Here is a 16,710-nt window from a genome sequence, read left to right as displayed (position 1 = left end):
TTGAACTACTACACGTTGTGAAGGCAGATATCATCTTTCCTGGAAAAGCCCAGATTTATCATACTTAGCTTCTTCGGTTTGAAACCATATAGTTGAAATTAATGTCCATAAATTTTATATTCTAACTATTGGGATGTCTTACATGAAAATCTTCATTGTTTTTATCGATGTCTTTCATAAATATTTATTCATCCTTGCAAAAACTTACTAACTTTTACTAACGTTTCCATTGATTCTTTCTGCATCTGCTACAATAGAAAATTCTTTGAAAAAACTTAAAAAAGATTATTTGATCACCGTGTGAACTTTTGTTAATCCACAATTTCTTAATCATATGGAGAACCTGTTACTGATGTGTAAAAGATGTACTATGCACACAATTATGGATATATTTAAAACGAATACAATCATTTATTCATGATAATGTAAAATTAACATAAACATATCAAGATTAATGACATGTTGTGGAAAAACTAGCCACAGTGACCACCAGGTCCTCCAATAAAAATACCAGCTGCATTTATAGTTTGGTCGTAAGGTATATAATTTATATCATTGCAATATTTGTTATCCACACGAATGTTTACGCTTTGTTCTGATAGTGGATGTGCGACTTCGTAATCCTCGTCCAAATATTCAATCGTACGTAAATAGCATGAATACGGCTGACGAGGCCATCTACCACTTCCCATTGGTGGATAAACTCCATTGGAACCAACATTTACGAGCCCTCCCCAAGAATTACCTTTAGCACCATCACGTAAAGAATTGAACAAGTCCTTTGGCCAATAACCAATTTCTTGGTTGTGAATTGTGAGCCACCAATTCCCACTGGCTTTATCCTGTAATAAAAAAAACCATAGAATTACTGATAATGTTCTTAATGCGATCTAGTGAAATGGTTTTATCAAAAGATAAACATTTTAAATGTATGAGAGATATTCTTATAGCACAGTCTACGTGTGATTGGTATCCTCAATCATTCAAAGGGAGATAAAAATGCCACTTATATATATATATATATATATATATATATATATATATATATATATATATATATATATATATATATATATATATATATATATATATATATATATATATATATATATATATATCTTGTAATTTACTTGAAATAAAAGATAAAAGAAAGTTACACCTGGTGAACGGCGAGTTGGACCTCATACAGAACTCCACCAATTGAAGTAACAGGAGATATAACTGTACTTGGAGTAATTTTTGGGTGAACTTGTACATAGCCTTTGCAAAAATTATTGTAGCACCCATTTTTGTAATTATCACCCTGCACAATTTGAAATTTTAGTTATTTAAATAAATAATTAAATATGTTATAAATTTGAACTTTTTGGGTAATAGAATTGCATTCATAAAAAAAAAAAACTATCGAGAGGAACAATCTGGAGGTAAGAAATCCACCAGCCAAGGAGAGAAAACGGGTCAAACAGTCAAACTCGGCATTGACCGGACTCTCCTAACTAAGGTGTCTGCTAAAAAATTAGACACTCTTGAAATAAAAAGAAAATTACAAACATCAATATCCTGAGGTCTTTTGGATAACCATAAATATTTTTTTTGTGGCTTTTTATCACATCTCACTTATTTGTCATATGGAAAAAGAAATATGAAAAGAAAAAGTTACCAAGTTAAATATGATTGAAAGGAGGTAAAGTTTAAGAAAAAGTTTTGGTACTTTTCTTATAGAAACAACTAAAATAAAATTCAATTTAGATTGAAAGAAGGTAAAGTTTAAGAAACAAATATGAAAGAAAAAGTTAACAAGTTAAATATTTTTTAAGCTTTTCAAGAGAAAGGTTTACTTAAGAAAAGGAAAACCTTCTTAAATTATGTCAAAGTAAAATGAATTCAAGAAATAATAAGAACCTAATTAAAAACTAAAAACTTAATGTTTTTGTTTGAAATGAAGATAAAGCATATTTGATGTCATATTAAATTTTTATTTCTTTTTGGGTAGGATTTAGTGTCATACTCAGTTATAGTGATACGTTATGATGTAATCTATTAATTTTGAACATGTAGAAAAGGAACACACAATATAATGTGTCAGCAACCCATGCAAGTCATTTTTTGGTATACTACAAATTAAAGAACCCCAAGGTGTAAAACATACCGTCCAAAATGTAAATAATCGAGTCAGATTATCGCCATATAAGGGTGGATTAACCTGAATTTTACAAAGTGTAGAAAATAAAGTTAGATAACATTCACAAATTTTTGATTATAAGTTATAATGTTTATCATTATTATTATTTTTTAAAACTTTTTGAGGAAGGGACAAATAATCAAGTGAGGAACAAGCGTCAAATAAATCTAGTTGTCCATACATACCGTCCATCCAGCCATTATATAATTAGGATTGTCATTGGGACCACCATTAATCCAAATTTGAATATTTGTAAACTGCTTACTATCTGAAAGAGTTAAGTTGTATACATTTAAAAATGCAGAAGCTCCATGAACTAAATGACCATCCCACTGATTGTTAACATCTGCAATCTGAATGATCAAATTTTGGATGTAAACAAAATATTTAGTACAAAAAATAATTAAAAAAATTTCCATCTACTTCCATTTGAATCCAAATGGCAAAATCTCTACAGGGAGTTTAGTGATACAACGGTAAAGATTGTTTATTGTGACCAAGCCGTAATGGGTTTGAATTGGACAACCGTTTTCCCCAAAAATACGGGAAAGAAATTGTACATTATGATCTTCCATAGACCCTGCAAAGTCACTAGTCTTGTGTAATGATACACCCTTAAGGATTCATGGTTTCAGTCTTGTGTACTGGGTACACCCTTAAAAAGTTTGAACATGAATAAGCCAGAATAAGATTTGGGAATTGCTTACTAATTGCCCAGGAAAGTGTCTCTTGCTTTCGTTGATATTTGTGGCGAATTCTCTTGATAAAGCTCTAGCCCGTAAAATATCTTCTTTTAAAATTCTTCGAATGGGAACAGTTCCATTGGGACATTCGTCAAGTTCGAAAGTAATTAGGAAAGGTCCAGCACTTGATGATGTTCTATTTGCCCCCCATTTTGGGGGAAAACTAGGTTTCATCTGCACAGAAATAACAGCGTTGAAAGTCAAACTTTCAACAAATTTTATAAGGTACACCCATGGCCCCTGAATTTTCAGAAGCAGGTGAAATAAAATAAAACTATAAATAGATGAGACATACAACATACCTGGATTTTGTGATCTTTGAGCAATGGATGAGCCAAAGCTGGTTGCTTATAGATATCAACACAATCATGGATATCACCCCACTTTGTCTATGAAGATCACAGAAAAGTAAATAACGAAGAAGTATTAAGAATCCAATGAGAAAAGGAAGTCTATAGGTAAACTCAATACAAAAAGGTGGAATTATATGTAAAAACTTCCGATCACAGTTATTTTGGGATCAGTTAGAGCTTCTTCCCTCCCCACCGGCCAATAAGTGTGTAAGAGAGAGGGAGAAAGCGTCCATGGATTGCACAGGTCTAAAGTGTAGATCAAAAAGCTTAGACAACATACTATAATGGTCTTGAGAGGATGAGGCACATTCAAAGTCTTGAGTTGCTCTTCTAGATCCAAATCATCTTCAGTTTGCTCCATCGTCTTTCTTGCTTCCAACCCATGGCTTTTCAAATGAACAATACACATGAAAAACAAAAGAAATGCAATGATACCCTTCAAAACCTTTGTCGTTGAAACACCACTTGCCCCACCAAGAAAAGCCATTGTTAACTGGAAACTTGTTTACTGGTCAATTCAACAATCTATATATACGCCCAATTAGTTTGTATAAGCAATATAAATTGCAATTAATGAGAGTTATTCAACCAATTATTAGCATTTATGTTTAGTTGGTATTAATTGCAATTAATTAGAGTAATTAACCGAATAAATAACATTTATGTTTAGTTGACATATTTGCAATTAATTCGAATTATTTAACCTAATAAATGGTATTTATTTTCTTTCCTTTATTAGATGATTATGTAAGGCAATTTTTTCAATATAAAAACAAAAAATGTCGATCCTATCTGATTATAACATTCATGCATGCTTGCATGGATCTATAAAGATTGAGAACTAAACGGGTTTTTTAGGTAAATAGTAAATTTGAGGGTTTTTTATTCTTGTAGAAAATTAATTTGAGGTTTAGGACTTATGAGATGTAAAATAGGTATTGTTAACATGTTTTTTTCACATATACAAGTAATGCTACATGTATACATTCATCTACGTGTATGGTCAACTATGAATTACCTACGATGAATTATATAATGGGAAAATTTTCCAGATGATTAAATTTTAAAAAAGTTTTAGGGCCTGTTTGGTTACATGAGTCTGAAGATTTCAAATATCTAGAGATTTCAAATTTATAGGGTTCAAATCTATGGAGTTATAATTTATAAAATTAGATGTTTGGTTGTGGAATGAAATTTGTGGGTTCATCCTAAAAAACTATTTGATCGACATGATTTTTGTGAATGTGCAAATGTATAGCTTTTTTGAAATCTCTGGATTTCACCCCTTACCCATAAATCTACAGATTCACGTTTTTAGTGTAAAAAGGTGAATCTCTAGATTTCATGAATCTATAAATTTTTACAACCAAACGGGTATAATTCTCAGATTCATGAATTTAGAGATTTCAAATCTCTGGATTCATGTAACCAAACAGGCCCAATTTTAATCCAATGGATTTTATTTTTGAAAATAATTAGTAAATACGAAAATTTGTGATAATTTCTACCGCCCAACTAGTATTTTACCATGAACTACCTGAATTATCTTTTATTGCAAATGATGAAACTGACGAATGATAGGAGGCTGAGAATTACAAATGACAAGATGTTGTTGGCCGTAGAATTGCCAAGACACTATAAAGGAATTAATAAGCACTTCTCACAAGTTTTTATATAAAAAGACTTGAGGTAATTTGGATAGTTCATAGTAGAATATTAGGTTTTTTTTTTTTTTTTTTTTTTTTTTTTTTTTTGTACGAAATAGAATATTAGTTGGGTAAGAAAAATTATCGCAAAATTTGGGATTTACTAATTAATTTCAAAAATAAAATCCACTTAAGTAATTTAAAAAAAAATAAAAATCTTAGTGATTAAATCTTTTTAAATATGACCATTTGAGAGATTTTCCTTTATATAATTCACTTTTACATTGCATACTGTTTAGACCAAACTTGAACAAATTCATATTAGCTAGTCATTGAGCATAGCTTAACCCCTTTTTTTTTGGATAGAGAAGTACCTTAACCATTTAAATGTTGAAAGCCATGCATGCTAGGATTGAGAGAGAGCATGTTTATGTGGTTTGGTTGAATTGTGCAACCTACATCCACAGAGATAATGAGATGAGTATTCTTGATTTGAGATGATACATCTCATATATATATATACAAGTTAAGTCGTTGTTTATCACTAGTCTAGGACTCTTGCATTGTAGTAGAGTTAAAATAAGGTGGACTAGGTAAGTTGATGACTAGGGTTTTACTTTTACATTGATAGAGATTTGAAAAAACTAATGAGGTTGCTTATAATTAACTTCCAAGACAAAGATTCCAGGGAAAATAACGATAGGAAGTGTTGCTGCTGTATCTGCAACTGGTTGGATAATCGGTTAGATCTCTGGATGGATTGCATGCTGCTCAGCAAACTGAACGAGACCTGGATCTGCTAAGAAACCAAAACGAAGTCCAAACTGGCTGATTGTGTTGATGGGCGGATCCTTCTCCGACGCTTGAGTTCGAGTAACACCAGTGAATTAGAGGTTTGACGATAACATGACAAAATGCTAAGAAGATCAGAGAAATCTAACATCTAAAAAATCCAGCACTGCGAAGGGCTTTAGAGAAACCCTAATTCCTCATAGAAGCAGTGGACGAATGGATCCATTGCAGATTTATTTTTATTTATTTATTTATTTAACTTTTACAAACAAAACACATACGGCCACGCCAACACACGAAGACTTTGGCCTAACCATTCAAGAAACCAAAATTGTTATCGAATAATTTTGAGTAAAATAGTAGAATTTATACTTTTACACCACAATTTCTTAACAGCATATATAGAAAATGCATTTTTTTTTTATTGGGAAACTTATTTCATTCAGGCGAACAAGCAAACATATAGGGTTCCAGCCCACAAGGTTTGAAATCCAAGACATTGTTAAACTATTCAGCTTGTAATGAATATAGCCTTTTAAGGCATGGACAATTATATTACCCTTCCCTAGAAATAAAAAAAACACATAGCTGTTAAGATAATCCGAAAATTTTGAAATATCTCTAATGACACCTTCTAGGCCCTTAGTACGATGACTTTGTCCCAGCAGAATACTAATAAGCTCGAGATTATCAGCTTGGACTTGGGTTTTGGTAAAACCATTTTTTACAACCCATAAAAGATCGAGTCCCCGCATAGCAAGCTCCTCCCCCAACATGGTTCATCAAAGGTTGCCGGAAAGTATTCGGCATAAACAAGCTCTCCTTCATTACCTTTGACTGCAAATCCTAGTCCACCTTTGTCACTATATGTTAACCACAATCAGATCTTACCACCACTGCACCTGTTGCAATCTTGCCTAGGGCCTTTCCTCCATGAATGAACCTTGCTGCCGCTGCTCTAAACCAGACTTCACAGTTGCTGCCTAGAACTTTGCTACTTGAGCCTTGCGCATAACATCAATCCCTGCCTCTCCCTTACCCTTGAAAATAACTTCATTTCTATCCAGCCATAAGCTCTGACATGTATAAGTCACCAGAGATAGCAACTCCCGGGCTCTTGCTTCGAAGGAATTTAAAATTTTTGCACCTTCCTATCACTCCCTTTAACGTGATTGATTCCCAGCATCCATACCATTGCCAAACCATACTGCCCTTACAAATGGGCATTCAAACAATGTGTGATTTGCGGTTTCAACTTCTTTCCCACATTTTTTGCAAGCGTAATCAACCTTGAATTGTCTCTTTTTCATATCTTCTCCTAAGGCTATTCCTTCTACACATATCTTCTATAAAAAATTCATGACCTTTGATAAAGTAACACATGACCATATTCTGTTCCATACCTTAGATGATAAATCTTCCCATTTATGCCCTTGCAAGGGCCAAAATTTTCCTAATATATTTTACTTCCCCCTGGCGAAAGATGGTTTTGGAAAAAAAAAAGAAATCTAATTTGTAAGGAATGGATGGATCGAATTGCGAAAAGTGAAAACTACAAAATCTTGGTGTTATCATAGTATAGCTTTAACATGGTACTTGTGTTTTTTCCAAGAAACGAGAATTATCATTGAAGCAGTTGTTTGTGAACGACTAAATATTTACGCCTGACTTTGTAAAGTAATTTGTGATGGTTTAACTGTAATTATCTAATTTCTTTTTTTCGGCCAACATTGCAATTTAATTATCCAAATTAGTTATCTAATTCATCTAAGAGATGAATGCAGGAGGTCTTTGCCATGGGTTCTTTCTGCGTCCGCCACATTAGAAAATTCTCCGAAAAACTAACAAAAACATTTCCTGAATGTTATGTAAAAGTAGTATTACATACATAATTATGGTTATTTATTAAAAAGATATATGTAACAAAAAAATAAATAAATAAAAAAGCAAATTATACATAGTCCACCTTGTTTTTGTAATCAATTACATCTAATGTCTCTAAAAAATAATTAATTACGAAGTCTCCTTTCAATTAAAGATTGAATTTAACTGATAATATTATGAATGAATAAACATATAATATACTAGATTCACCCTTCCTCTTGTTAAGTATTTTTAAAATTCCGATTTTACCCTCGTCACCTATTCTATTCTCTTGATTCTTGTACCTCCCTCCAGCAGTACCGGCTTCACCATTACTGCATCTTCCATAGTCACCGATTCAAGGGTTTTGGAGAACCCACCACCACTAGGGTTTTAGAGAACCCAGGGTTCAAGCAATTCTGGCATCGTCGATGGCTGTTTTTTGAAGCTTCTGCATCTCTATGTCTTAAAACCTCTTGTTTCATTCTTTAAGTCGGCGGGCACACCTGCACACCTGCAACGCTGATAGCCGATGCATCAAAACCTCATGCTAGCAAAGGGTAACCAAAAGAACCACAACAAGCCCAGCCGAGGAGAGGTGACCTCGAATCTCAAACTTGGATGCAAAGCCGTGATAACGCCCACAGACCTATAAGTTGAAGCAACCCCAGTAGCATGCATGGTGTCAACCTGCCGAGACCACTCTTGTATGACGCAGAGTATACACATCATCTTCTAGCCGGCACCTAAATTCTCCCAAATGACGAGAAACAAAGGAAACAAGAGTAAAGAAACCCGTCCTTCAAATTAAAGCAAACCTGAAACAGAAATTTCCCCTAAAAACAATAACAAAGAGGACACGCCCTAACCTTCATTCAGCGAAAACTATATTTCCAGATATCATCTCATTCTCATACAACAACTATGCAGATCTTTTCTCGATCTCATACAACAATAAAAGGAGGAAATAATCACGACAAACATAGACTACACAAATTCAAAATTGCAGAGATTTACAACAAACCCTTAACAGAACACTATTGATGCCTCCGAAATCACTAAGTTAGAGAATGGAGACCGATCGTTTAACGATAACAGCCAGTCCAATTCATTGCCCTCAGAGCTTGAACCGTCCAGATTCAGAGAACTAAAAACCATCAACAATCTACTATCACAAAACAGTAGATACAAAGAGGATATTCCAGACCTATCGAACAGCTAGCCATGACGTCGAGAAAAAAGAAACCCTAATTTTTCATGATCTCCTACGCGTTGTGTAAAAGTAGTACCATGCACACAATTGTGGAATATAGATAAAAAGAACACACTCATTTATTCATGATAATGTGAAAGTTAACAGAAACATATCAAGAATAATGACATGTTGTAGAAAAACTAGCAGTGTCCACCAGGTCCTCCAATTAGAATAGCAGCTGATTTTTTGGCTTCGTCATAAGGTATATAATTAACATCATTGCAATCTTTGTTATCCACACGAATTTTTACGTCTTGTTCTGATCGTGTATGTGCGATTTTGTAATCCTCGTCCAAATATTCAATCAGCCGTAAATAACATGCAGACCGCTGACGAGGCCATGGACCGCTTCCCATTGGAGGGACATCCCCATTGGAACCCACATTTACAAGCCCTCCCCAAGAAATGCCTTTAGCACCTTCACGTAAAGAATTGAACAAGTCCTTTGGCCAATAACCAATTTCTTGGTTTTGTATTTTGAGCCACCAATTCCCACTGGCTCGATCCTGTAATAAAATAAATCATAGAATTACTAATAATGTTATTAATGCGATATTGTATGCATATTTATAAAATTTACTTGAAATAAAAGATAAAAGAAAGTTAAACCTGGTGAACGACAACTTGGATCTCATACTGAGCTCCACCAATTGTAGAAACAGGATTTACAACATAACTTGGAGTAATTTTTGGGTGAACTTGTACATATCCTTTGCAAAGATTGTTGTAGCACCCATTTTTGTAATTATCACCCTGTACATTTGAAATTTAAATAAATAAATATATTATAATTAATCATTTATCTGAAAAAATGATAAATTAAAAAGTGAAAAGGAGTAGAGGGTTTCTGATAAACGTGTATCTATCAAGTCATTTTTTGATATGACAGAAATTAAAGAATCTGAAGGTTTTAAACGTACCGTCCAAAATGTAAATAACCGAGTCTGCTTATCTCCTCTATACAGGCTTGGATTAACCTGGTTTTTTATAAAGTGTAGAAAATAAAGTTAGATTATTCACAATTTTTATTTTATTTTAAATAATAGAATGCTTTTTTCTTTCAACTTCTTGAGAAGGGAACAAAGAATCAAGTGAGGAGTCAAATAAATCTAAATTGTCCAATACATACCGTCCATCCAGCCATTATATAATTAGGATTGTCATTTGGACCACCATTAATCCAAATTTGAATACTTGTAAACTGCTTATTGTCTGAAAGAGAGGGATTGTACACATTTAAAAATGCAGAAGCTCCATGAAGTAAATGACCATCCCACTGGTAGTTAACATCTGCAATCTTGATGATCAAATTTTGGAGGTTAACAAAATTTTCAATACAAAGAATAATAAAAAAAATCCATCTACTTCACTTATCATAATTTAAAGTTTAGATGTGTGACATGTGTCCCAACATCACATCAAATCAAATAGTTCAAATCCATTATAAGCCACATAAGAATTCATTGTCACTAGTTTTGTTTATTGGTACACCACTAAAATGTTTGAATGATAAGAAAAAAGTTAGTACAGTCACACCCTTTAGCCCGGTTAAGTTTTAGCTTCTGACATGAATAAGCTAAGATATGAGTTGGCAATTGCTTACTAATTGTCCAGGAAAGTGTCTCTTGCTTTGGTTGATCATTGTGGTGAATTTTTCTGATAAAAGTCTAGCCCCTAAAAGATCTTCTTTTAAAACTCTTCGAATAGGCACAGTTCCATCAGGACATCCTTCAAGTTCTGAAGTAATTAGAAATGGTCCAGCAGTTGATGATGTTCTATTTGCCCCCCATTTTGGGAAAACACTAGGTTTCATCTGCATAGAAATGATAGTGTTAAAGTAAACTTTCAGCACTTATAAGATATGCCCAGGTGAAATAAATAAATAAATGGATGAGAAATACAACATACCTGGATTTTGTGATCCTTAAGCAATGGATGAGACAAAGTTGGCTGCTTATGGATATCAACACAATCAAGGATATCGCCCCCCTTTGTCTACAAGATCAAAGGAAAATGAATAACCAAGAAGAATTAAAAATCCAATAAGAAAGGAAAATCTGCAGGTAAATTCAATACAAAAGGTAGAATTATATGTAAAAACTTCTGATCACAGTTTATTCTGGGATCCTCAAAAAAAAAAAAAGTGTGTAAGGGAGAGAGAAAGAGATCATCCATGGATTGCACAGGTCTATAGTGTAGATCAAAAGGTTTAGACCACCTACTGTAATGGTCTTGAGAGGATGAGGGACATTCAAAATCTTGAGTTGCTCTTCGAGTTCCAGATCATCTTGAATTTGTTCAATCTCCTTTCTTGCTTCCACGGCATGGCTTTTCAAATGCACAATATACATAAAAAATACAAAAAATGCAATGGTACCCTTCAAACCCTTTGTCGTTGAAACACGACTTGCCACACCAAGAAAAGCCATTGTTAACTGGACAAAATTTTTTACTGGCCAAGTCAACACACTATAGCCTGTATAAATACCAATTAGTTCGTATAGTTAGGGCAATAAAAATCCTAATAAATAGTATTTATTTTCTTTCCTTTGATTCCGTAAGACAAGTTTCTCAATCTTATCTTAAAATATAAAAGATAATTTCGATCCAGTCTCATTATAACTTGAGTGATACTGGTCAATTCAACACACTATAGCCATATAAATGCCCAATTATTTTGTATAGATAAGCCATAGAAATTGTAATTAAGTAGAGTTATTTATAATAAATTATTACCAATAAAAATCCTAATAAATAGCATTTATTTTCTTCCCTTTATTAGATGATTAGGTAAGACAAGTATCTCAATTTCAAAATTAAAAAAATTAATCTCGATCCAGTAATAAAGATGATTATGTAAGACAAGTTTTTCAAATTTAAAATAAAAAATTAATCTCGATCCATCTCATTATAACATGCATGATACTGGTCAATTCAATAAGTATAGCCCATATATGATATAACTGCCCAATTAGTTCATATGGTTATGCCATAAAAATTGTAATTAAGTAGAGTTATTTAACCTAATAAATTATTACCAATAAAAATCCTAATAAATAGCATTTATTTTCTTCCCTTTATTAGATGATTATGTAAGACAATTTTTTCAATTTTAAAATAAAAAGTTAATTTCGATCCAGTCTCAGTATAACATGCATGATACTGGTCAATTAGTTCCTATAATTAAGCCATAAAAATTGTAATTAAGTAGAGTTATTTAATCTAATCAATTATTACCGCTAAAAGTCCTAATAAATATCATTTATTTTCTTTCCTTTATTAGATGATTATGTAAGGCAAGTTTATCAATATTTAAAATAAAAAAGTTAATCTCGATCCAGTCTCATTATAACATTTATAAGATGCATGATAATGTTTGAGAATTAAACAAATATTTTAAGTAAATATTTTTATTTTTGGCCAAGCACAGATAAATGCATTCGAAGAAACTAGTGTGTGAAAATTTTCCGAACATAGTACAAAGGATCCACCAAACTTTAGACATACTTAAACAACGGGCTCCCCTAGCCAAAATTTTCCGAACATAGTACAAAGGATCCACCAAACTTTAGACATACCTAAACAACGGGCTCCCCTAGCCAAGAAATCTACTGCAGTATGCTTTGTTCTAGAAATATATACCCAATTAGTTCATATAGTTAAGACAATAAACCCTAAAACACAAATTATGGTTTGATTGAACCATATCGGTCCACCATGTTCAAACCGTTTTACACTACCAAATAACCATTCTAGCCGCAGAGGAATAAATCCCTCATATTGCTCTATTGCACCTCTCTGTTGATATATTTTGGAGCTAATACGCTTTTATTTGTGTTTCTAAGTAAAACATTTTTCAGCATGAGAAACTTGTGGCTAAGAAAATTCCAAAGCATGCTCACAGCCACAGAATTAAAGAAGAGATAGCAGCAACAATAGCAGTGAGGGGTGCTTAGATTTGCCATCCGTCAGCACCTGAAGAAGAAAAAGATTTAGTTTACGGGAAGAAACACCATTTCTTCTGAAACTCGTTTGGCCAGATGGTTCATGGAAACATTGCATGGTTACTTACAAAGGTGTCAGTCGCTTTTGTAAACTAACGATTTCGTCGAAGAAGAGAATCTTGACATCTTGGAAATCTAAGATTGCGAAGGGTTTAAGAAAAACCCTGTAATTGCTTCTAGAAGTTGACGAATGGAGCAGATTTTATTTTTATTTATTTATTTAAATTTTATAAACTAATACCATGGAGTAACATTACCAACTACATTTTTTTTTAATATCAAGCAACCAATTTCAATTTCAGTACTACAGGTAGGCATCCAACGCGGGCCAAATAACACACAATCGCAGTAGATCCTGAAACCAAACGATTTGGGCTCTAGATTTTGTTTAAATTTCTTATAGTTGAAATTAATGTCTATGAATTCATTATTAATTTCTAATCACTCACATTGGTTTTATCAATTCTCTATATTCTAATCACTCACATTGGTTTTATCAATTTCTCTGATTCATCATTGCAAAATTTCCTAATATTTATTAATTTATTTTTTCACCTGATACGGTTGAAGAGGACCGGGAACAAAAATTCCTAAGGTTTAGTAGATTTTTTCTTTTTCCCTTCGATAGAGTTGAAGAGGGTCTTGGGAAAAACTAGTTTCTTCTAGAAGGTAAGAAATTAACAGATGGAGCTTTGACCTGGTATTGGCTTTTTTATCCATGAAATAATAAAGCATTGAAGCAATTGTGTATGAACGACTAAATGGAGTTCCCTTCTTCACCGCGTGGATTTTTAATTTGTTTAATCGACCCACGGTTCCTTAATCGAAAGGAGAAGCTGTCCCTGATCTCTTACGCGTTATGGCTGCGGTCGTAGTTGGCTTGTTAGCCTCTTTTTGAAGCCTCCTCACATATAAAATGTTACCTTGAGGCCATCGTCTCTCTTCAACCATCAACTACCCAATATTCTTGTTATTCATTTTTCATCTTCACTTTCGTTTCTACGTGATCATCACCTTTAATTTCCGGCCACTATGTCTGAGGAGAAGAAGCACCACAACCCCTTTCACCACCACAAGGAGGAAAAACCCGCCGGAGAAATGACCAAGGAAGATTATGAGAAACAATTGAAACACCACAAACATATGGAGCAGGCCAGCAAGTTGGGTACCGTAGCTGCTATTGCTACTGCTAGGGTAAGTAGAGTCTTTAATTATTATGTATATATAACAACTCTCTTTATTTCAAATGAATGAATTGTGTAATTCTTACGTGCGATTCTCTAACCTTATTTCAGCATGAGAAGCACAAGGCAAAGGAAGACCCAGAGAATGCTCATGAACACAAGATCAAAGAGAAGATTGCAGCAACAGTTGCAGTGGGCAGTGTTGGATTTGCCATCCACGAGCACCATCAGAAGAAAGAAGCTAAAAATGAAAAAGAATCGGCTTTCGGAAAGAAACACCACCCCTTCTGATGTCATGCATGCATGCACATTTCTATTCTAGTTCATCTCTCTACCCCTGATTTGCTTTTCTGCTGGTAATGTCTCTGTATTCTATTAACCCCCAAAAAACAAAAAAAGTCTCTGTTATTCTAAGATATGGGGAAGCTAGAGAGATTATGTATCTAATAATTAAAACAAACTGAGGCTCACCCATCAATTTGATTCATATTGATTGATGGCTCGATCTCTCTTTGTGGCCTTACTAATAAATTAATATATCTCAAGTTCTTGTCTTTGACAAATATATATATTTTTTAACCATCATCCAAAGTCCCACTTGGCAACATTTAATTAAGTTGCTAATTCTCTGCCACTTGTACGTCTTATGTGTGCACAAGGAAATAGAACCCACTGGATAAAAATTGACTATGATCGATGAGTGATCATGGGTGTTACAGTTGGGTAGTTGGAGCTTATGTTTATTATAGTTTTTCTCCCTGAAATAAGATGCTTTAGAGGGTACTTTTTGATTGGCCCAACTAGCCTTATGATGGAAACAGTAAACAAACAAAAAATGACCACATATCATAAGATAAGGTTCTACCAACCGTTGAGAGCCATATAGTTGGTTCCTACCAAAAACCACTAACGACATATAGGTTTTGTTTGGTTCTGGTTTTTTCTTTTTCTTAATACAATACATACAAGGAGAGAGAGAGAGAGAGAATATCTCTACATCTAAAGAGTCGAATTGTATTTTTCAGTAGAAAACGTTGGTCTCTATACATTGGCTAAGAGTTATTCTTCTTCTTCTTCAATGGAACCTTCCAAGATGAAAGTATCAATTCTCGTCTACCAAAAATAATATAAATATTTTTTTCTTTCTTCAGTGTAATTCATTTATAGATTATCTGGATATATCATATATGGATGGTTATCCTCTTGCCGACAGTACCCATCGTTAGGTCCTTTCAAGCCCCACCAGAAAGATTTAATGGAGTGATGTAACTCTTTCTCCCAATTTTTGTCTGCTTAATGGACGCTTTCCTTCGTTTTCACTCTTTCTCTTTTTTCCTAAAATTGCTTAGGTGCTGTACAATTAATGTGGACAACTTGCGGCAAACGGTTGAGATCTCCACCGTCCATTTTTATAAAGTATGAAAGGCAAACGGTCGAGTTCTCAACCGTCCATTTTTAAAAGTAAAAGTGTGTTTTCACACTTTTTACAAAATGGACGGTGGAGATCTTGATCTCAACCTTTCGCAGCACAGTGCTATGCAATATTGCTCAGCACTGAAGTCAAGCTCTTTTTTTCGGAGTGGAGGTAAAGACAATGATGACATTAGTAAAGTATGGGAATAGAATTGCAAATCAAGATTTTACAATGATTTAAAAGCAATGAATCTTTTTATTTTACTTTAAAATGCAAGTATGTAGAGGAGGTTCTAGTATTGTTTCGTAGCAGTGGCGAGCAAAATGGAAGCAGCTTAAACCATGAAAATGGGGTTGTGAGAAAACATTAAAAGCGTTGTGGTGCTAGGCGAAGTGGTGAAGTACTACACCTTAGATGGCAAGAATCTAGTAACCGAAAGTATCACTAGCTTATGTTCTGATCCAAGTAACATGATTGGTATTAAGACTAAGAAGGTGTTGGGTTTAAATTTAGGGCCTTCTACAAAAAGATATCCGAATTCGAATTCAGAACTCTAACGGATGTCCAATAAACTTTTTGATTAATAATTATCAAATATAATTTCTCTATTCTGATTCTCAAATTTTTCAATGAATAGGCTATGAACAATTGATGGGAGGGTTTTTTTTTTTTTTTTTTTGTACAAATGCACTTTTTATATATAGGGATAGGGATATTACATATATCGTCGGTAGGAGTTGAACCCATGACCTCTCCACTGAGAAGTTAGGTTCCTAACCATCTTACTACTCCTCCAGGGGGTTTATGGTGAGTAAAACACTAAAACGGTTAAATTGTTCAGACTCTAATGAGTGTCAAAATGCCATTTATAATTTAAACATGCTACCTTTTTTGAACAAAATTTTTTTTTTTTTTTTTATGATAAGTGGATATTTATCCAAATAAACAATTATCCTTGTATCCGAATTGGGTTGCTTATAGGACAAATATGGATATTATCTACTAAATATAATTCTGAACAACACCCTTGAGTAAAAATACAAATACGAATTGGATACGGATTTAGCTATCTATTTATAAGTATGTTTGTAGTTTTCTTTTTATTTCAAGAGTGTCTAATGCTTTAGCAAATATCTTGGCTAGGAGGGCCCGATTAGTGTCGAGTTTGACTGTTTGGTCTATTTCCTCTTTCTGGCTGGTGAACTTCTTACCTACAAGTTGTTTCTCTCTCTAGTTTTTTTTATGAATGCAGTTCTATTACCAAAAAAATTAAA

The 16,710-nt window shown here is 33.5% G+C and overlaps 2 protein-coding genes across 2 annotated transcripts; one reads left to right on the top strand and one right to left on the bottom strand.

Annotated features, from left to right (window-relative positions):
- Positions 1-473: 473 nt before the first annotated feature.
- On the bottom strand, positions 474-11,263 carry LOC149027402 (uncharacterized). Its single transcript, XM_089144928.1, has 14 exons — positions 11,057-11,263; positions 10,743-10,829; positions 10,438-10,647; positions 9,964-10,131; positions 9,755-9,811; positions 9,444-9,587; positions 8,976-9,340; positions 3,559-3,664; positions 3,228-3,314; positions 2,890-3,099; positions 2,368-2,535; positions 2,150-2,203; positions 1,160-1,303; positions 474-842 (listed from the first exon to the last, which is right to left on the bottom strand). Exons 1-14 carry the CDS (start codon positions 11,261-11,263, stop codon positions 474-476), a joined length of 2,376 nt encoding a protein of 791 aa, XP_089001054.1.
- A 2,505-nt stretch (positions 11,264-13,768) lies between these two features.
- Positions 13,769-14,616, top strand: LOC149027401 (abscisic stress-ripening protein 3-like). Its single transcript, XM_089146810.1, has 2 exons — positions 13,769-14,032; positions 14,134-14,616. The coding sequence occupies exons 1-2, from the start codon at positions 13,871-13,873 to the stop codon at positions 14,311-14,313; spliced, it is 342 nt and encodes a 113-aa protein (XP_089002936.1). The 5' UTR covers positions 13,769-13,870; the 3' UTR covers positions 14,314-14,616.
- The last annotated feature ends 2,094 nt before the right edge of the window (positions 14,617-16,710 follow it).

This window comes from Hakea prostrata, chromosome 1, assembly GCF_041222555.1.
Source record: "Hakea prostrata isolate BN-2017 chromosome 1, UWA_Hpros_2, whole genome shotgun sequence".
NCBI classification, from domain to species: Eukaryota; Viridiplantae; Streptophyta; class Magnoliopsida; order Proteales; family Proteaceae; genus Hakea; species Hakea prostrata.
Note: the sequence above shows the minus strand (reverse complement) of the source record. Positions and strands in the feature narration are given on the sequence as shown.

Excerpts from the sequence above, each read along its gene's own strand:
- LOC149027402 (XM_089144928.1), bottom strand. The coding sequence starts at position 11,263 with ATGGCTTTTCTTGGTGTGGCAAGTCGTGTTTCAACGACAAAGGGTTTG. Across the intron at positions 2,536-2,889 it reads GACACTTTCCTGGGCAATTA|ATTGCAGATGTTAACAATCA; the intron begins GTAAGCAATTCC and ends TTGATCATTCAG. Across the intron at positions 843-1,159 it reads TCCAACTCGCCGTTCACCAG|GATAAAGCCAGTGGGAATTG; the intron begins GTGTAACTTTCT and ends TTTTTATTACAG.
- LOC149027401 (XM_089146810.1), top strand. The coding sequence starts at position 13,871 with ATGTCTGAGGAGAAGAAGCACCACAACCCCTTTCACCACCACAAGGAG. Across the intron at positions 14,033-14,133 it reads CTGCTATTGCTACTGCTAGG|CATGAGAAGCACAAGGCAAA; the intron begins GTAAGTAGAGTC and ends ACCTTATTTCAG.